Source organism: Electrona antarctica, assembly GCF_951216825.1.
Source record: "Electrona antarctica genome assembly, chromosome: 23".
Taxonomy (NCBI): Eukaryota; Metazoa; Chordata; class Actinopteri; order Myctophiformes; family Myctophidae; genus Electrona; species Electrona antarctica.
This window is the reverse complement of record NC_136804.1, coordinates 17,553,358-17,568,793: the sequence shown is the minus strand read 5'-3', so window position 1 is coordinate 17,568,793 and position 15,436 is coordinate 17,553,358. Positions and strand designations below refer to the sequence as shown.

At 42.0% G+C, this 15,436-nt stretch overlaps 1 protein-coding gene across 4 annotated transcripts in view; it reads right to left on the bottom strand.

Annotated features, from left to right (window-relative positions):
- Positions 1-5,505: 5,505 nt before the first annotated feature.
- Positions 5,506-15,436, bottom strand: part of plxnb2a.1 (plexin b2a, tandem duplicate 1) — a 248,294-nt gene continuing 238,363 nt past the window's right edge. For all 4 annotated transcript variants that reach the window (XM_079494226.1, XM_079494225.1, XM_079494228.1 and 1 more), the window contains 6 exons: positions 14,760-14,920; positions 12,239-12,386; positions 9,080-9,144; positions 7,581-7,656; positions 5,979-6,053; positions 5,506-5,661 (listed from right to left, as the gene is read on the bottom strand). In XM_079494226.1, the coding sequence (XP_079350352.1) occupies positions 5,557-5,661; positions 5,979-6,053; positions 7,581-7,656; positions 9,080-9,144; positions 12,239-12,386; positions 14,760-14,920 (630 nt within the window). In that variant the 3' untranslated portion in view covers positions 5,506-5,556. The remainder of the gene's footprint in view (positions 5,662-5,978; positions 6,054-7,580; positions 7,657-9,079; positions 9,145-12,238; positions 12,387-14,759; positions 14,921-15,436) is intronic.

Genomic DNA, 15,436 nt, shown 5'->3' with positions numbered 1-15,436 from the left:
CAGAGGTTTGGCGTTGGCATCCAGGGAGTGTGTGCGCAGTTTGGCATCGACCGGGCCAACGGTGCCAGAGATTAGCTGTGGATGGATGGATGGACACGCCCGCCCGCCCGCACACACACACACACACACACACACACACACACACACACACACACACACACACACACACACACACACACACACACACACACACACACACACACACACACACACACACACACACACACACACACGTAGAGACAATAACCACTTCTTAGTCATATATTGTAGAAATATTTGTTTTATTATTGAATATTTGGGAATCTTGTGTCTGTGTTCTGAGCCCTCTTCTCTGCTTCTTGAGAAGAGTCATTGATAGGGTGCAGTCCAGACCAGTATGGTTGCTGTTAGCGTGGACTCCTGTCCTGTGCACTGAAGTCCAGTCCAGGTTGCTCTTGTCTACACCTGGTCCGTTCCAGACTACAGAGGAATCCATTGCATTTCTTGTGTCCTACTGTACAGAGGCACTCGCACTGCAAAGCTGAACAATAGCAAAGTATATTCAGTGTCAGGTACACATAACGTAGGCAAAACATGAGTACCAGCGTGGTTTTCTCTCTGCATTTAAGCCAGATTGAGTTGAACAATCAAGAAGTCACAATTATAAAAGCTACACACTCATACTTGTCTCACACAAGCCTACAAGTTACATACAATCAATTTTACAATATTTTACCATAAAAATACACTGATCCCCATGAAGCATAAGAATGAATTTTAATCCATGTCTTCATTCTATCCTCTACTGGTTCCCCTACTGCCAGTGCTGGACTCACGGTTGGCATTTTGTACTGTGCTGGTTATGAAAATGGGAATTACACACAATTCCATTATCGCCACAATTAATTAAATACATACTATCTTAAGTAACCTTGTTCGTGTCAAGCAGGTGACAAGTTCCCAATTATTTCAAATAAAAAATACATTTGAACCACTTCTGTCATGTGTCAATAAAGTTGATTCTTCTTCATTTTAGAATGACTGAACTGGTCCACTGTAGCAGATCATTACATTGATGTTGGGCAGAAATCGTTTATCTCCATATTTGAGCATTTTGTTTTTTTGATAAATGAATGCCCTATTTTATACTTCGATGTGGCACAAAGGTAGCAAAAATCAACCTAATCGCCAGAAGAAACGTTGTCACTGTACACTTGTCCAGGAACATTCAATGACGTTTCTGGACCACACAAATGTTACATTTAGAACTAGTATATTGATTGGCTATTTTCACTATTTTGTGGGATCTTATTTTATTTTTGAATTTTTTTAAGAAATGTTCAAAAGTCTTGTTCTTATAATGACATGGCCAATATGTGGACTCTAGATGATTGATTCTAGAGTGATTAAAGGGATAGTTCACAATTTTTTTACTTGTAAGTTGTATGAAATACTTGCCATTAATTTAGTGGTTGCAACTGTATTAATTGATCCCGTGGTGGGAGTTCTGCTCTGGTTTTGGTGAATATTAAGTAGTTCCGGTCATTTTGTGGGGTTCACTGGGGCCACACATTAAAAGTTAATTAATCCACAAAACTAGCGTCATTTGTAATGTTGACCTATTTCTAAAATATTAGCGCAACTTTCGTTCAACTTTGACCACTTTCGTTCAACTTTGACCCCTCTATCACATGGAACTATTTTTGGGCGTAGTGATATGGACACAAAAAACATAGTTCTGTGTGATTAAAGGCAAGTATTTCATACAGCTTAAGTTAAACAATTCTGAACTATCCCTTTAAAGACGGAGTGCCATAATCCACTTTACACACACCATTTTCAACATTAAACTATGTCATTATAGTAATAATGGATTTCAGTGATTTTTTGTCCCTTTGCTAAACCCATTAACATCATCCGAGTATTTTGTTCACAACCCCCTCATCGTCAGACACCCATTTCCAAAACCATGGAAAAAATTATGTGTGTTCCAAGAGATCCATAGGACAGTTAGGATAGCTCACTATATTTATAGTGAGCTATTAGACCCACAGACACATTTAACCACTTTAACTTTCAGAGGTTTTTTAAAAAGTATGACAAAGTGTAGGCCCAGGGCATTCATTTATGAGGCTAAAACTAAGTTTAAATATGGAGATAAAAGGTTGAGAACGGGTGACATACTGATGATACTGTACATGTCATGTAGCAGCATATACTCTACACTCTACAGGCTTGCTATTCATCCAGTCTGTAAGGCACTCACTGGTGAAGGCAGAAAGAAATGTGTGAGAGAAAGAGTGAGAGAGAGAAAGAGAGATAGAGAGAGAAAGGGGGCAGAGAGGGGGGGGGGGGGGGGCAGAGGGAGGGGGGGGGGGCAGAGAGAGAGCGAGAGAGAGAAAGAGAGAAGTAATGTGAAACAATGTGAGATAATCTAAAATCTGAGGCATGTCAAACTTTCTTATATACAAAGATTAAACTATATTTGTAGAATTGTAATTTTGCATTAGCATGAATAACTGTCATGAAACTAAACAAGCACAAAGCATGTCACGGAAATTACCCAAAAATAATGGTTGCATTGTGCTAAGATACACACCATTTGGCAAACAAATTTGGAAGCAGGGTCTTTGATCATAGAGCAAAAAAGAATTAGTCCAGTTTTGTAAAAGCACCACTGAATTATTAAATACATAAGTGTGTGTGTGTGTGTCTCTGTTGAAAAGGGTGGACTTTTTTTGTTGTTATTTTCAGCGATTGACACCATCATGTGATAGAGTATAAATAGGCTTACTCAGAGAGAGAGAGAGAGAGAGAGAGAGAGAGAGAGAGAGAGAGAGAGAGAGAGAGAGAGAGAGAGAGAGAGAGAGAGAGAGAGAGAGAGAGAGAGAGAGAGAGAGAGAGAGAGAGAGAGAGAGAGAGAGAGACACCGTCTCCACACCATAGCGCAAAACTTTCTTAAGCTGCGCACTTCTTAAACTGCGCGCAGCTTAAATTCTGAGTTTTTAGACAGCTGGTGGATGGAAAAGAAGCTCCACCTCCGCTGAAGACTTGAGCGGAGGAGAGCGTTTCCGGGAATCTGGCCGTCGCGCAAGAATTCAGCGGAGGTGGAGCTTAATTTCCATCCACCAGCTGTCTAAAAACTCAAGCTTTAAGCTACGCGCAGCCGAGAACGTGCGCAGCTCTTTCGACCGTGTGGCAGCGGCTAGAGAGAGAGAGAGAGCGAGCGAGAGAGAGAGAGAGAGAGAGAGAGAGAGAGAGAGAGAGAGAGAGAGAGAGATGGGGGGGCAATGTGTTAGATCTGGGAGTTTGACATCTAACTGAACATTTCAAGGTAACATGATCAAATAACACCAAGCACATTAATCAATTCATTCCAACACTGAATCAGGTGATGTGGTGACTTCACCTTGGGTCGGGTGGGTTGAAATGAAAACGTGGACCTTAAACGTAAAAGACACTTCTTTGCAGTGACGGACTTGTGAACTGAATAGTTGATTTATTTGTGACATACTATGATACTAAGTCAATCATGTGGTGGTCACGGGGGTCATTTCATGTTCAAAATTACGTATGACTTATGCAGTTTTCCCTCAAAAATGTACGTAAAACAAATTGGATTTGTGGAAGGTGTTTTCTTTAAAATTAATGATCCGACATGAGTTAGCTGTTAGCTGGTATTTATGTCTTAAGAGCAACAATAACCTCAAGAAACTTGCTTTTGACTCAAGGTGTGTTTGTACTAAAAATAAAAAATAAAGTTTAAAGTTAAAAAGTGAAACAAATGTCTCTCAGCTTGTACACTGCATGTCTGCATTTAAGGGAACTGAATGTTGCCCAAAGGAATCAATAACATTATTTTTTTTTTAAAGAAGAAAAATAAATCACAAAACAATCACAAACTAAACATAAAAATGTTTGGCTATTTTGAAATCATGATTAAGGAGATTTTACACAGAAAGTAAAAACAACCAATCACAATTGGTCCCCGACCACGTGGCAATGGGGCGTTGACAACTGTCCAATGGCAATGCGTCAAGATTAATACAGGAAGCCGCTGCTTAAAAAATGTAAAATAAAAAAATAAAATAAACAATGTGACGACACTCACCACCCTGCTTCACCTTAGAACACTTCAAATAAAAATCACAAACACAGGTAACTTAGGAGCAATTATCCTTCAGCCCATTAAAAAGATGATTTCATCTTGTAATAACGTGTGTGTGAAGCCTATTGCTTAAAGCCTGCATACCAACGATAACGCTAAAATCTTATGTCAGAGACTACACAGGAAAAGAAAACGATCCAGCACATTATTACTCTGTGATTTCAAAATAAAAGCACAATGCCAGAAGCATATAAAGATACAATTACTGCGTGTTCAAACAGAAAAAAAAGAAAGAAAAAAGAACATTTGTCAAGGAAAAGTGGAAAATCCACCATTGCTGTTTGTGGTCAAACAGGATTCTCCTCGTACCCCAGTTCCACTGTCCTTGCAGTTGTGCCATCGGAACCGTAACCTCTGATTGGTCAGTGGTGTGTACCGTAGTGGGATTCGATTGGCTGACACAGCCAGATCACTTTTTCTTTAGGAAAAACTTAACTCCTAGCACTTTGGAGGGCTTTGGAAAGATTATGCCCTTGAGCAATGGTTCTCAAACTTTTATAATTGTATGTATCCCCATAACGCTTTGAGAACCACTGGCCTTTTGAGTGCTGACTTGAGGTCAGCCTTCCTGGCCTCTCTCCTAACCTTGTCCATAGACATAGAACCTGCAGCACTGACCTCCAATCAGCAATTAAGGGCCAAAGTCAGTCCTCGCCTAAGGTGGACTTTGTTTAGTCGTCGTAGGAAAGGGGGAAAAAAGTGGTTAGCCTGGAATCTTTACGTGGTCCAAGACACCTCGAGTCTTTTACATCCAAACGTCCATCAGGTCTAGGAATAGCAACGAGCTGTAAAAGTTAAGATGTCGTAGACTCTGTGACATCTGAATTGGGACTTCAACATGTCCGACAACTTTCTTCCTTATTTCTCTGTCTGTTACGCAGACGAACGTCCTGTGGAGTTCTTACAAGGCATGTCACATTCTGTCCTTACTTGGACCAAAACGTTATTACAGTCCAACCCGATCTTACACCCGTGTCGATGTTACAGTCGTCCTGTCAGCTCGACTACTATTGATAAACGCTTTGATTTCACAGCTCCCAGATAATATATATATATTTTTTTTGTTATTTTCCCAGCATTCCCGCACCCAGTCTGCCAGGCCCGAAATGTCCACACTCTGACACGTGCAAACGGAAACCAAAGGTTCCAGTTCGCGCACACTCAGAGTTATACAGATTTGAAAGGGTACATTTCTGGAAGAAACTTTGGAAACTTCAAACTCGAGTAACTTCAAACTCCGCTCCGGCGTCTTCCCGTCGCTTCTCCCTCACCATCGGTCATTCCGTGGTCAAAACGTGTCTTCTCAATGTGGTCGACGGCAGCCGTGCGCAGCCATAGGCCCCCCTCCCTACCCCCCATCCCCCGCCGCCCCTCCCCCCTCCCCTCCCGGCTGTCTCGTTGGCGAGGGGTTAAAGGTCGGTGACCTTGTTCTCCAAGGCGGCGGCGATCTGCTGGAGCCGCAGGGTCAGCTGTTTGCTCTGGGCGGCCGGGTCATCTTCCAGGGATTGAATGATCTGAACACAAACACACACACACACACAAATTTGTCTTGGGCTTTCACCCCTGCCGTAGCCTCACAAAAAACATCAGTGACAATACAGAGGGGACACACACAACATCAAGTGCACAAATAGTATGGCTAATCTGACCTCTCACAATCAACGCTGTTTCAGAGCATCATTCAACATTTTATTTAGACACCGGTATAATTTGTTTAAGGGATACTAGGCAAGTCTGTGTGTCTACAAAGTACAAACACACTCCCCCCTCCTCCCTCCTCTCTCTGACAGGCATCAACATTATTTCATGAGTTTGACTGTACAGTACATACCCCATCGTAGTATTTGCTGGCGTATTGGTACAGTTGATGTAAGGCCACCTGCGTGTTCAGCTTGTCTGTGTGTTGCTGAGGGAAAGTGACAAAGAGACATTAATAGTTTCTTGGACATTAATAGAGTCCATTTATTCATTGAATTTCTTTATCGGGTGCACAGTTCATTCAAAACACAGGAATCACCAGGACTGGGTCCGAAATCACATACAAAATCACTATTGACTATTATATTTTTGTGCATACACAACAGTATATTTTATTTCGGACATACAAATTACATCGTATATCAAACCACAGAATTTTAACACTGACTGCTTTTTGATTTTGATTTGATTTTTACATTTTTAATTTTGATTGTAGAAAAGGCTTATGTTACCATCATTCACGCTAGCTATCTTTTTCGAGAAACGTTTATATTTCGATTGTGATGCGATAAAAACATCAGAAATCAAATCCGAACCTCGGATGTCTGAACCTCGGATGTCTGAACGGCCAGCAACGTAGTTTTCGAGATAAGAGCCAGTGAAGATCCTAATTATGACAGTAGTCGTAGCATGTGTGAGCTCCGTGCGTGCATTGGAAAGCAAGGCGTTGCCTAGCAACCGGCTCAGGGCAAAAAGCTGATTTTTAGCGGTGCCGTTTCAGATCCATCCATCGTATTTATATGTCAATAACAGTCAAAGTGTTAAGAAGGTTACCCTTCTGTTGGCCAAGCAGCAGTAGGCCTACAGCCTACTACACATACCCATTACTTCTGTTGGGCAAGCAGCAGTAGGCCTACTACACATACCCATTTACCCTTCTGTTGGGCAAGCAGCAGTAGGCCTACTACACATACCCATTTACCCTTCTGTTGGGCAAGCAGCAGTAGGCCTACTACACATACCCATTTCATCACCATGAAGCAGCAGTAGGCCTACTACACATACCCATTTCATCACCATGAAGCAGCAGTAGGCCTACTACACATACCCATTTCATCACCATGAAGCAGCAGTAGGCCTACGACACATACCCATTTCATCACCAAGCAGCAGTAGGCCTACGACACATACCCATTTAATCACCAAGCAGCAGTAGGCCTACGACACATACCCATTTAATCACCAAGCAGCAGTAGGCCTACGACACATACCCATTTCATCACCAAGCAGCAGTAGGCCTACTACACATACCCATTTGATCACCATGAACGTCAGTTGCACTTTGTTTCAACAATACCTACATTCTAGATGTGTTTAATTGAAGAGTTTGACATACGCCAGGGCTTTAGTTAGCTTTAGTTTACAAAACGAGACAGACAGACAACATACAGTAAGAGACAAAACGAGTGCAGCACAGACAGACAGACAGACAACATACAGTAAGAGACAAAACGAGTGCAGCACAGACAGACAGACAGACAGACAGACAACATATAGTAAGAGACAAACGAGTGCAACAGAGACGGACAGACAGACAGACAGACAGACAACATACAGTAAGAGACAAAACGAGTGCAGCACAGACAGACAGACAGACAGACAACATACAGTAAGAGACAAAACGAGTGCAACCGAGACGGACAGAGAACATAAGAAGAAAGGATGAACAACCTACCCTGGACACCTCAGCCAGGTGTGTGTTCATGTCCTGATCACTCACTGAAACCATCTGCCTGATGCCTTTGTAGTAACTGGCACGCAACACGCACACACACACACACACACACACACACACACACACACACACACACACACACACACACACACACACACACACACACACACACACACACACACACACACACACACACACACACAAACAACAGTAAAAATCATTTGATCATGTTAAAACAGATTGCGGTGCATTTAACAAGCCTAACGAGGGGAGAAAACCTGACTAGGATCAGACGAGAATCACCCCTTGGTTAAAATGCTGCTACACGATGACATTACACTACTGCTGCACCCAGACTAGAGCAGCATCTATCAACCAGGTGTCATAATGAGATTAAAGAGATTTTAAAGAGATTTAAAATCAGTATTGATTGATTCAGTATTTAGATATCTGATATTCATTTTAACTATACAAACCCATTGTAACTTCAAACTCCACTTTAATCATGATAGATTCCTTTTTTTTTTACATAGTTGGCAAAAAGGAGAGTTACAATAGGTTTGTATTCCGGACGGGGCAACTAAAGTGAATATAAAATATCTAAATAGTGAATCGAGCAAAAACTGTCCGGGGTGTTCACAAAAGCCTGAGTAGATAATGAAATGAAGCCACGTTTTTTTTTGTTAAATATCTCTTTAAGTGTTTCATTGACTCTCAGTACAAAAATCTGGTTCCAGTGTGGAAAACCAGGAGACTATTATATGCTGCATAGTGCATTCACATGGATTCAGGCAAGTGGCAGATGACAAACCGGATATCATTTTAGTCAGGCCGAAAGAAAACACTGGTAACCGTAGACAGCATTGCCGTGATGCCGCCCAAAGTCAAAACATTGTGACTTTGCCATCCTCCTCCACAACGGAATGTTCACAGCCGGATGTTGCGTAGCTCCAGTGCACTCATGACTGAGCTCAATAGCGTCAAGCATGGGTAAACATCAGTATCGTGCAGCATCTATCTATACATGCACCAAGTAAAGAAAAATAAGGCACACAAGTCTCTGTGTGTACAGTACGTACAATTGTGTGCACGTCTGTAATCCACGTAATTTGAGAACCGTTCGTAGCCCAACGGGCACCGCTCTAGTGTTATAAATCAGTGTTGATTTTGACATATTTTTTTGAATTTACACTTGGTTGCATGCTGAAAATAGTTAATCCACAAGCTCACTAGTCACAACGTGTCACGCTGCAACACGTTGTGAGCTTGTAGATCTGCTATTTTCAGAGCGCACCACCCGAATGCAACCAAACATCAAATTACTTGTCTTTCAGTTCCAGTAACTGGATCTCTTTTCCACTAGTCCCTCCCTACATTTGTAGTCTAGTTTTTATTTGTTGACAAAATTGTCAGTATATTTAGTCTTTAGTTTTAGTCACCATAGCTTAGTTTTTATTTAAAATGGTGGACGAAAATGTTATAAATGAAGAAGTACTCACTCGTCCACCATCTTCTTGTATGTGGAGATCTCCTTTGCGTAGAGCAGCTTGTTGCTGGGAGACTCCTGAAGTGGACGGAGAGACAAGAGGCATGATGGGAATACTTATTATTGTACTATTACATACACATACAGCAGTGGTGGTAGTAAAAGTACTCACATTTGGCACTTAAGTAAAAGTATTAATAACCCAATAACCCTTCTAAATCCTAACAGTTTTCTGAAAAACCTATGTTTCTATGTCAACCATTTTCATGTCAAATTATCTGTATTTGGCTGCGGATCCCCATCTGAAAATATGTTGTTCCAGGGACCCCCCAGAGACACAGACCTAAATTGTTACATGACATTGCTATCGCCAGTGTATCTCATTTTCTCTCTATTTTAGTGATTATATTACCAATTCCCTGATATCTCCATGCACACACTTGTGGTAAGCTTGTCACTGCTGACCCCTGCTGGTTGGTTTTGGAACTGGTTGATCCTATAGGGCAGTGGTTCCCAAAGTGGGGTCCAGGGACCCATAGGGGTCCTTGAGAGTTCCAGGGGTCCCCAGCTGATAATTAGGAACCAAATGGACCCTTATGGGTCTGTAAATTAGTACACTCTCAGTCTCAGAGTTAAATTAACATTGATTTTACAATATACATTGGGGTTGGAGATAGAAATGACATTAAATGGGGGGTCCGTAGTCTAATTCAGGTCAAACATGGGATCCTTAAAATGAAAATGGTTGAGAATCACTCATAGAGCCGTAAAAATCTTCTCTTATGGGGTCCTTGGCATATATTTTCTAATGGGGGTCTGTGGGCTAATGTGTGTCAATTTGGGGTCCTTTACATGAAAAAGTTTGAGAACCACTGCTAGGGATGGTATAGAATAGAACTCACATGCATCTTCTGGGGGACCCCCCAGGGCCTAGGGGGTCCTAGAGGGGGTTCGAGGGGGTCCCTGAGTTAATATAGCTTCAAAACCAATTAAACCCTAGCCTACCTATACTGTACATTGGCTATTTAAAAAAATGTACAAGCTCTTGTAGAATGTAGATCTGCTATTTTCCAAACACATTTGAATTGAATATATTTTTAACATTTAAAATGTAAGACACAACTCTTATATGGGGGTCCCTGGCACACAATCTGTTGGGGGTACTTTCTGTTCATTTTCCTATTTCCTCTTTTTTTTAACGCTAATTAAAAACAGAGCATGTTCAATAATCGGAATCGAGACAATAGCCTTGTGCCTATTCCTCCCAGTTTAACACCTCTGCTGACAGGTACAGTACCCTGACCAACCTGTAGGTGTCGCTAATGCAGCGTCATATTACACCGTCCCTGTCCAGCTTCCCTCCAATTATGTTAATTTGAATGATCTGGCAAACTACCACGGAAGATTTGAACCCTATAGTCCACTGATTCAGAACGTGGGGGGTTGGGACCCCCAGTGGATCCTTCAGGGTCCCCAGATAAATTACTGATAGTAACCAAATGGACCTGTACTGTTCTGTAACTCTGTAAGTGTACAAATGAAACCAATTGGACCTGTACTGCTCTGTAACTCTGAGAGTGTACAAATTAAACCAAATGGAACATTACAGGTCTGTAAATCTTAAACCCTAACCACACCAAAGGGTCACCATGCAACGCCTTGGGTCCAAACGGTTGCAAGGAGTTAACGCTAAAACCATCTCGACCCTTTGGTGTGGTTTGGGCCATTTTACAGTGTACAAATGGAACCCCGTACACTCTCCGAGTTACGGGGGCCCATGGCCTAACGTGTACAAAACCGGGGTTCCTTGAAACAAAAAAGTTTGAGAAACACTGCCCATGATAATCTCCACAGTGGTGGGCATTAGTGTATGTTCTTGACAGTCCCTATTGCAGTTATATGAAAACATTAGTAGTCAGAGTGTCAGTTAACCTTGACTACTCCAAGGACCTTGTGGCTCACATTAAACATTAAGACCAGAAGGTCCTTAATCACAACATTCTCCTCTGCTAATAAGTGGACGTGCCTCAGCGCTCCGAGCCGTGTAGCAGTAGTCAATATTAACAGCCTGTATTAATGTTTCACACGGCATGAGAAGTCATTATCAACAGCTGGTGTAAACGTTTTACGCTGTTAACGTCTTCAAAGTTCAACACTGGTTGAGCTGTGGTGCTCGTTAGCCATAACGAATCAGCTTATTACCGCACTAACCCCGGCAAAAAAAAGATAGGAGGAAGATTTGTCCAAAAACGTTTACAGCTGTGTGTTGTACGATAATGAGGGAGGAGTTAGGGGAGGGAATAGGGTTATGATGTCCCAAAAATGGTGTATTTTCGATTGGGCCTTTCAGGAAGAAACCAAAAATACACAGGTAAGACATATTTGAATATTCTAACCACACCTGGGGGTCTATTACAGTAATATTAACTCCATAGACACATACAAAACAGAAAAAGTACAAAAATCACGGCACTCCATCTTTTAAATGCCTAACAAACTGCTGAGTTACGGCACCCAGACGAACGTTAGTATCGTATCATCTGGTGTCTTAATGAAGTCTGGATGCAGGCAACACTATTTTACTGAACACGGTTTCTACAAACAGCCAGCAGCTAAAACAATTACCCTACTGCAGTGGTTCTCAACCTCTTATGGATGAGGGCCCACTCAAACAACTCAAAAGTGTTCGCGGCCCACCCATATCTGACCACTTAACAGACCTAACCCGTTGAGTGTCTAAACGCAAGCACTGGAATTTGGCAGAAGTAAGGAAGATATGTAGAGTCTTTACACATCCCGTTATTTACAATTTCAGCATTTAGCAGACGCTCTTAATGACTTACAATAAGCAAAAACAACAAGGTTGAATGCTTAGAATCAGTAGAGTCATCTAGGATCATAAGTAAACTAAGAACCTATCATCCGTCTAACAGTAAACTATCTGTACATTGAAACTATAAACACTATAGAATGTAATATCCTGGCATCCACAACATACTATCTAAATTACACATTCTCTGTGCATGAAACAAACGTGCGTTGTGATTGGTCCCGCCTTACAGAGACCTTGCCTTAGGTCTGTGAAAAGGCTGGGAACGATGCTAGCATGTAGATCAGCTATTTTCAACCCATGACACCAGCAACAAAGCTTGTGTGGTGTTTTTAGCGTTACCCGGCTCAGTTTGTGCTCCGTCTTGGTGCAGGCGTCCATGAAGGTCTGGGAGATGACGTGTAGCGATGCGTCCACCGTCTCCGTCACGTGCACGTCAAAGATGAAGTGGGGGTTTCTCAGAATGTTCACCCAGAACCGCAGGGGCAAGCTGGGGAGGGGAGGGGGGGGAGGGGGAGGGGAGGGGGGGGAGGGGGAGGGGGGAGGGAGAGAGAGAGGTGAGACAGGAGGTCAGACAGATCGACAGGCAGGGAGCAGAGCATTGTAAAAAGAAGCAGGTCTGTCCTCCTCATTTAATCTCTTACTATTAAACACCGTCCTCACCAAGGTTCTTATTGTTAACTAAAATGAATAAAATACTACACTAAAACGAATTGTTAACGATTTTTAAGAAAACCGTATTATGCGTTTTAACTGTGAATACATTTTGGCACAATGTTTTTTTGCGTTTTTATGACTTTTATGAATACCTCTCCGCCAATTACACCATAATTATTACTATATAAACAAAATAAAAAAAGAACAATTTTTTTTTCAAAAGATTAAAAATAACTGAACTAGCAAACCTGCAAAAAAAGAAAAAAAACTATAAAACAGTAAAAGGTCAAAATAAAAATAAAAACTAAATGATTTGCTTTACACAGTCTTTCCCACTGCCTCAGTGTAGCTTTCCATTACCAAAATTGCATCCCCCCCCCAACAAAAATGTGTGTGTGTGTGTGGGGGGGGGGGGGGGGGGGGGGGGGGTTATTGATAGTGGGGAGAGACAGGAATCACAGAGAGAGAGAGAGAGAGAGAGACGAAGACCCGCAAGGGTCGAAACGTTGTTTCTCTTACTAAAGTATCCTGGGAGCTCAAGAACAGTGTGCGGACTGCCTTCCCTTTTCATTGTACATATCTTTTGTTCAGAACCTGTAGAATTTCTTCTGGAGTTTATCTATGATTCACTCATTCAACGGCCAGCTGTTCCTTCAGAGACATCAACCGCAGGCTGGGCCTCAGTCAATAATTCACAGACAGACAAGATGAATATTTGAGCAACTCTGTGTTGATTGACAGCAGTTACTCGAGGCCATTTTTGTGAAACTGCGCTTAGAGAGGATAGAGAGAGGTTTCTTCTGTTCCGACTAATTGTCTTCTTGTTTGACTCCCTGCTGTCTTCTTTCCTTCCTCCTCCCTCTTCTGTCATAACCCCCACTGGTCCAGCCCCATTCACCAGTGGTGGAAAAATACTCAAAATGTTTTACTTAAGTAAAAGTATCAAAACTGCAATGTAAACTTTTAGCCAATTGCAGCGCGAGGCTGTGACGGTGTGTTCAACCCAGCAGTATTATAATGAAAACGCGATGCGATTTCATTGCAATGTATAATATTATCCCCATATCTTAGTTTCACCATTGTTCATGTGAAATAGTATGTTTGACAGTTTGTTTGACTGACAGTTAAATGAAGCTCGTAGCGCGGCACTCGGTGCCACGCTATGAGCTTGTAGATCTGCTATTATTCAATAGCTAAAGCATTACATAATGCAACACCAAAAGGGGTTCCCGCCCAGAATGGGTTAATATGTAAGCCTATTGAAATTACGAGAATCGCTATGTATAGCGCATGGTTGGGTGGTCCGGCCTGCTTGAAGCATGCATTCAACCCGTGCTCGCCAACGGTGACAAGCCGTCGCGGATCATCATAGCGACAGAGTAGTTCACATGAACGATGCTGTAGTGGCTGGGGCATTTGAGGGGAAATATATGTTTTATATGCACGATTACAAATAAAAGAGAATTGAATTGAGAGCCAGTGAGTCTCCTCCGCTACTTCCTACTTCCTCATTTGCGGGACTCGTCGTGTCAGTCGTGTCACTCGTGTGATATTGCGATTATGCTACAGTTACCGTTAAAAAAACGTCAACTCAATGTCATTGTTGTAACAAATATCGATAGAAATTCATACAACAATCCCATAGCCTGAAGTGACCTGGCTCGGCCAATAGAATGACAGGGGGAGGGGGGGGGGGGAGCTATTTGAATTCTGTGTACAAACACTGGAAACTTGTCTATATCAGCTTTAAAGCACTCATTATGCAGAATGTCCTGTTTCACACGTTTTCAAATGTCTAAAAATATTTTTGAAAATAGCAGATCTACAAGCTGTGTTGCATCGCAACACATTTTGTGAACTTGCTGATCGGCTATTTTCAAATGGCCAAAAGGTTTATAGGGCTGGTTAATAAGTGGTTAATGCATGTTTTGTAATAATAATCAAAATCTTGAAAGTAACTAGCAGAAGTAAAAATACTGAAAACTGGAAATAATCCAGCAAAAATACCTCAAAAGTGTACAGTACTTTAAAATGTACAAAACCATCCTCTCCCTGTGTCATAACAGCCTGACAGTTAAATGAAGCCTCTATCTGCCTGCAGGCTATATCTACTACCACAAGAACCTAATTACAGACCCGTGGTTTCATTTAACTTTACACACAGGATATCAGGTGTGCGTGTGTGCGTGCGTGTGCGTGCGTGCACCTGTTGGTCTTCCAGATGTGTATGGTCTCCTCATCTACGTTGTCGTGTCTGAGTGCCTGCTCGTCCAGGAAGTCAAAGAAGTATTTGACGGCGGGCGGGACGCCAGTGCTGGAGCACAATACGCTACGGAAGAAATCGTCCACGAACTGCTGCAGAGTGCCCTGTAAAACACACACACACACACACACACACACACACACACACACACACACACACACACACACACACACACACACACACACACACACACACACACACACACACACACACACACACACACACACACACACACACACACACACACACACAGTATTGTATCGATTAGAGATGGTGATCGAGAATCGATTCATTCAATTGCAAAGTTATTGAGAATCGTAAATCAATAACGTTTGGGCTTATCATTTTACTTATCAAAGTTATCGATTCTAACGGGACCTGACGTACATGTCTCGAGAAGAGTTTGTGTCATTGAAATCAACTCAATGGCACAAACACGATGGTGTTCTAATAAAGCTTGTGACTTCTGTAGAAGATGGCTTGCATGCACATGTTGCTTCAATGTAGCATCAGTTGAAGCCAACATGCCCTACCTTAGATTGACTGTGGAAATCATAGCTGCTTATCGTTATCGGATAAGGGAATCAAAATCAATACAAATTAACAATCCCCATACTTAG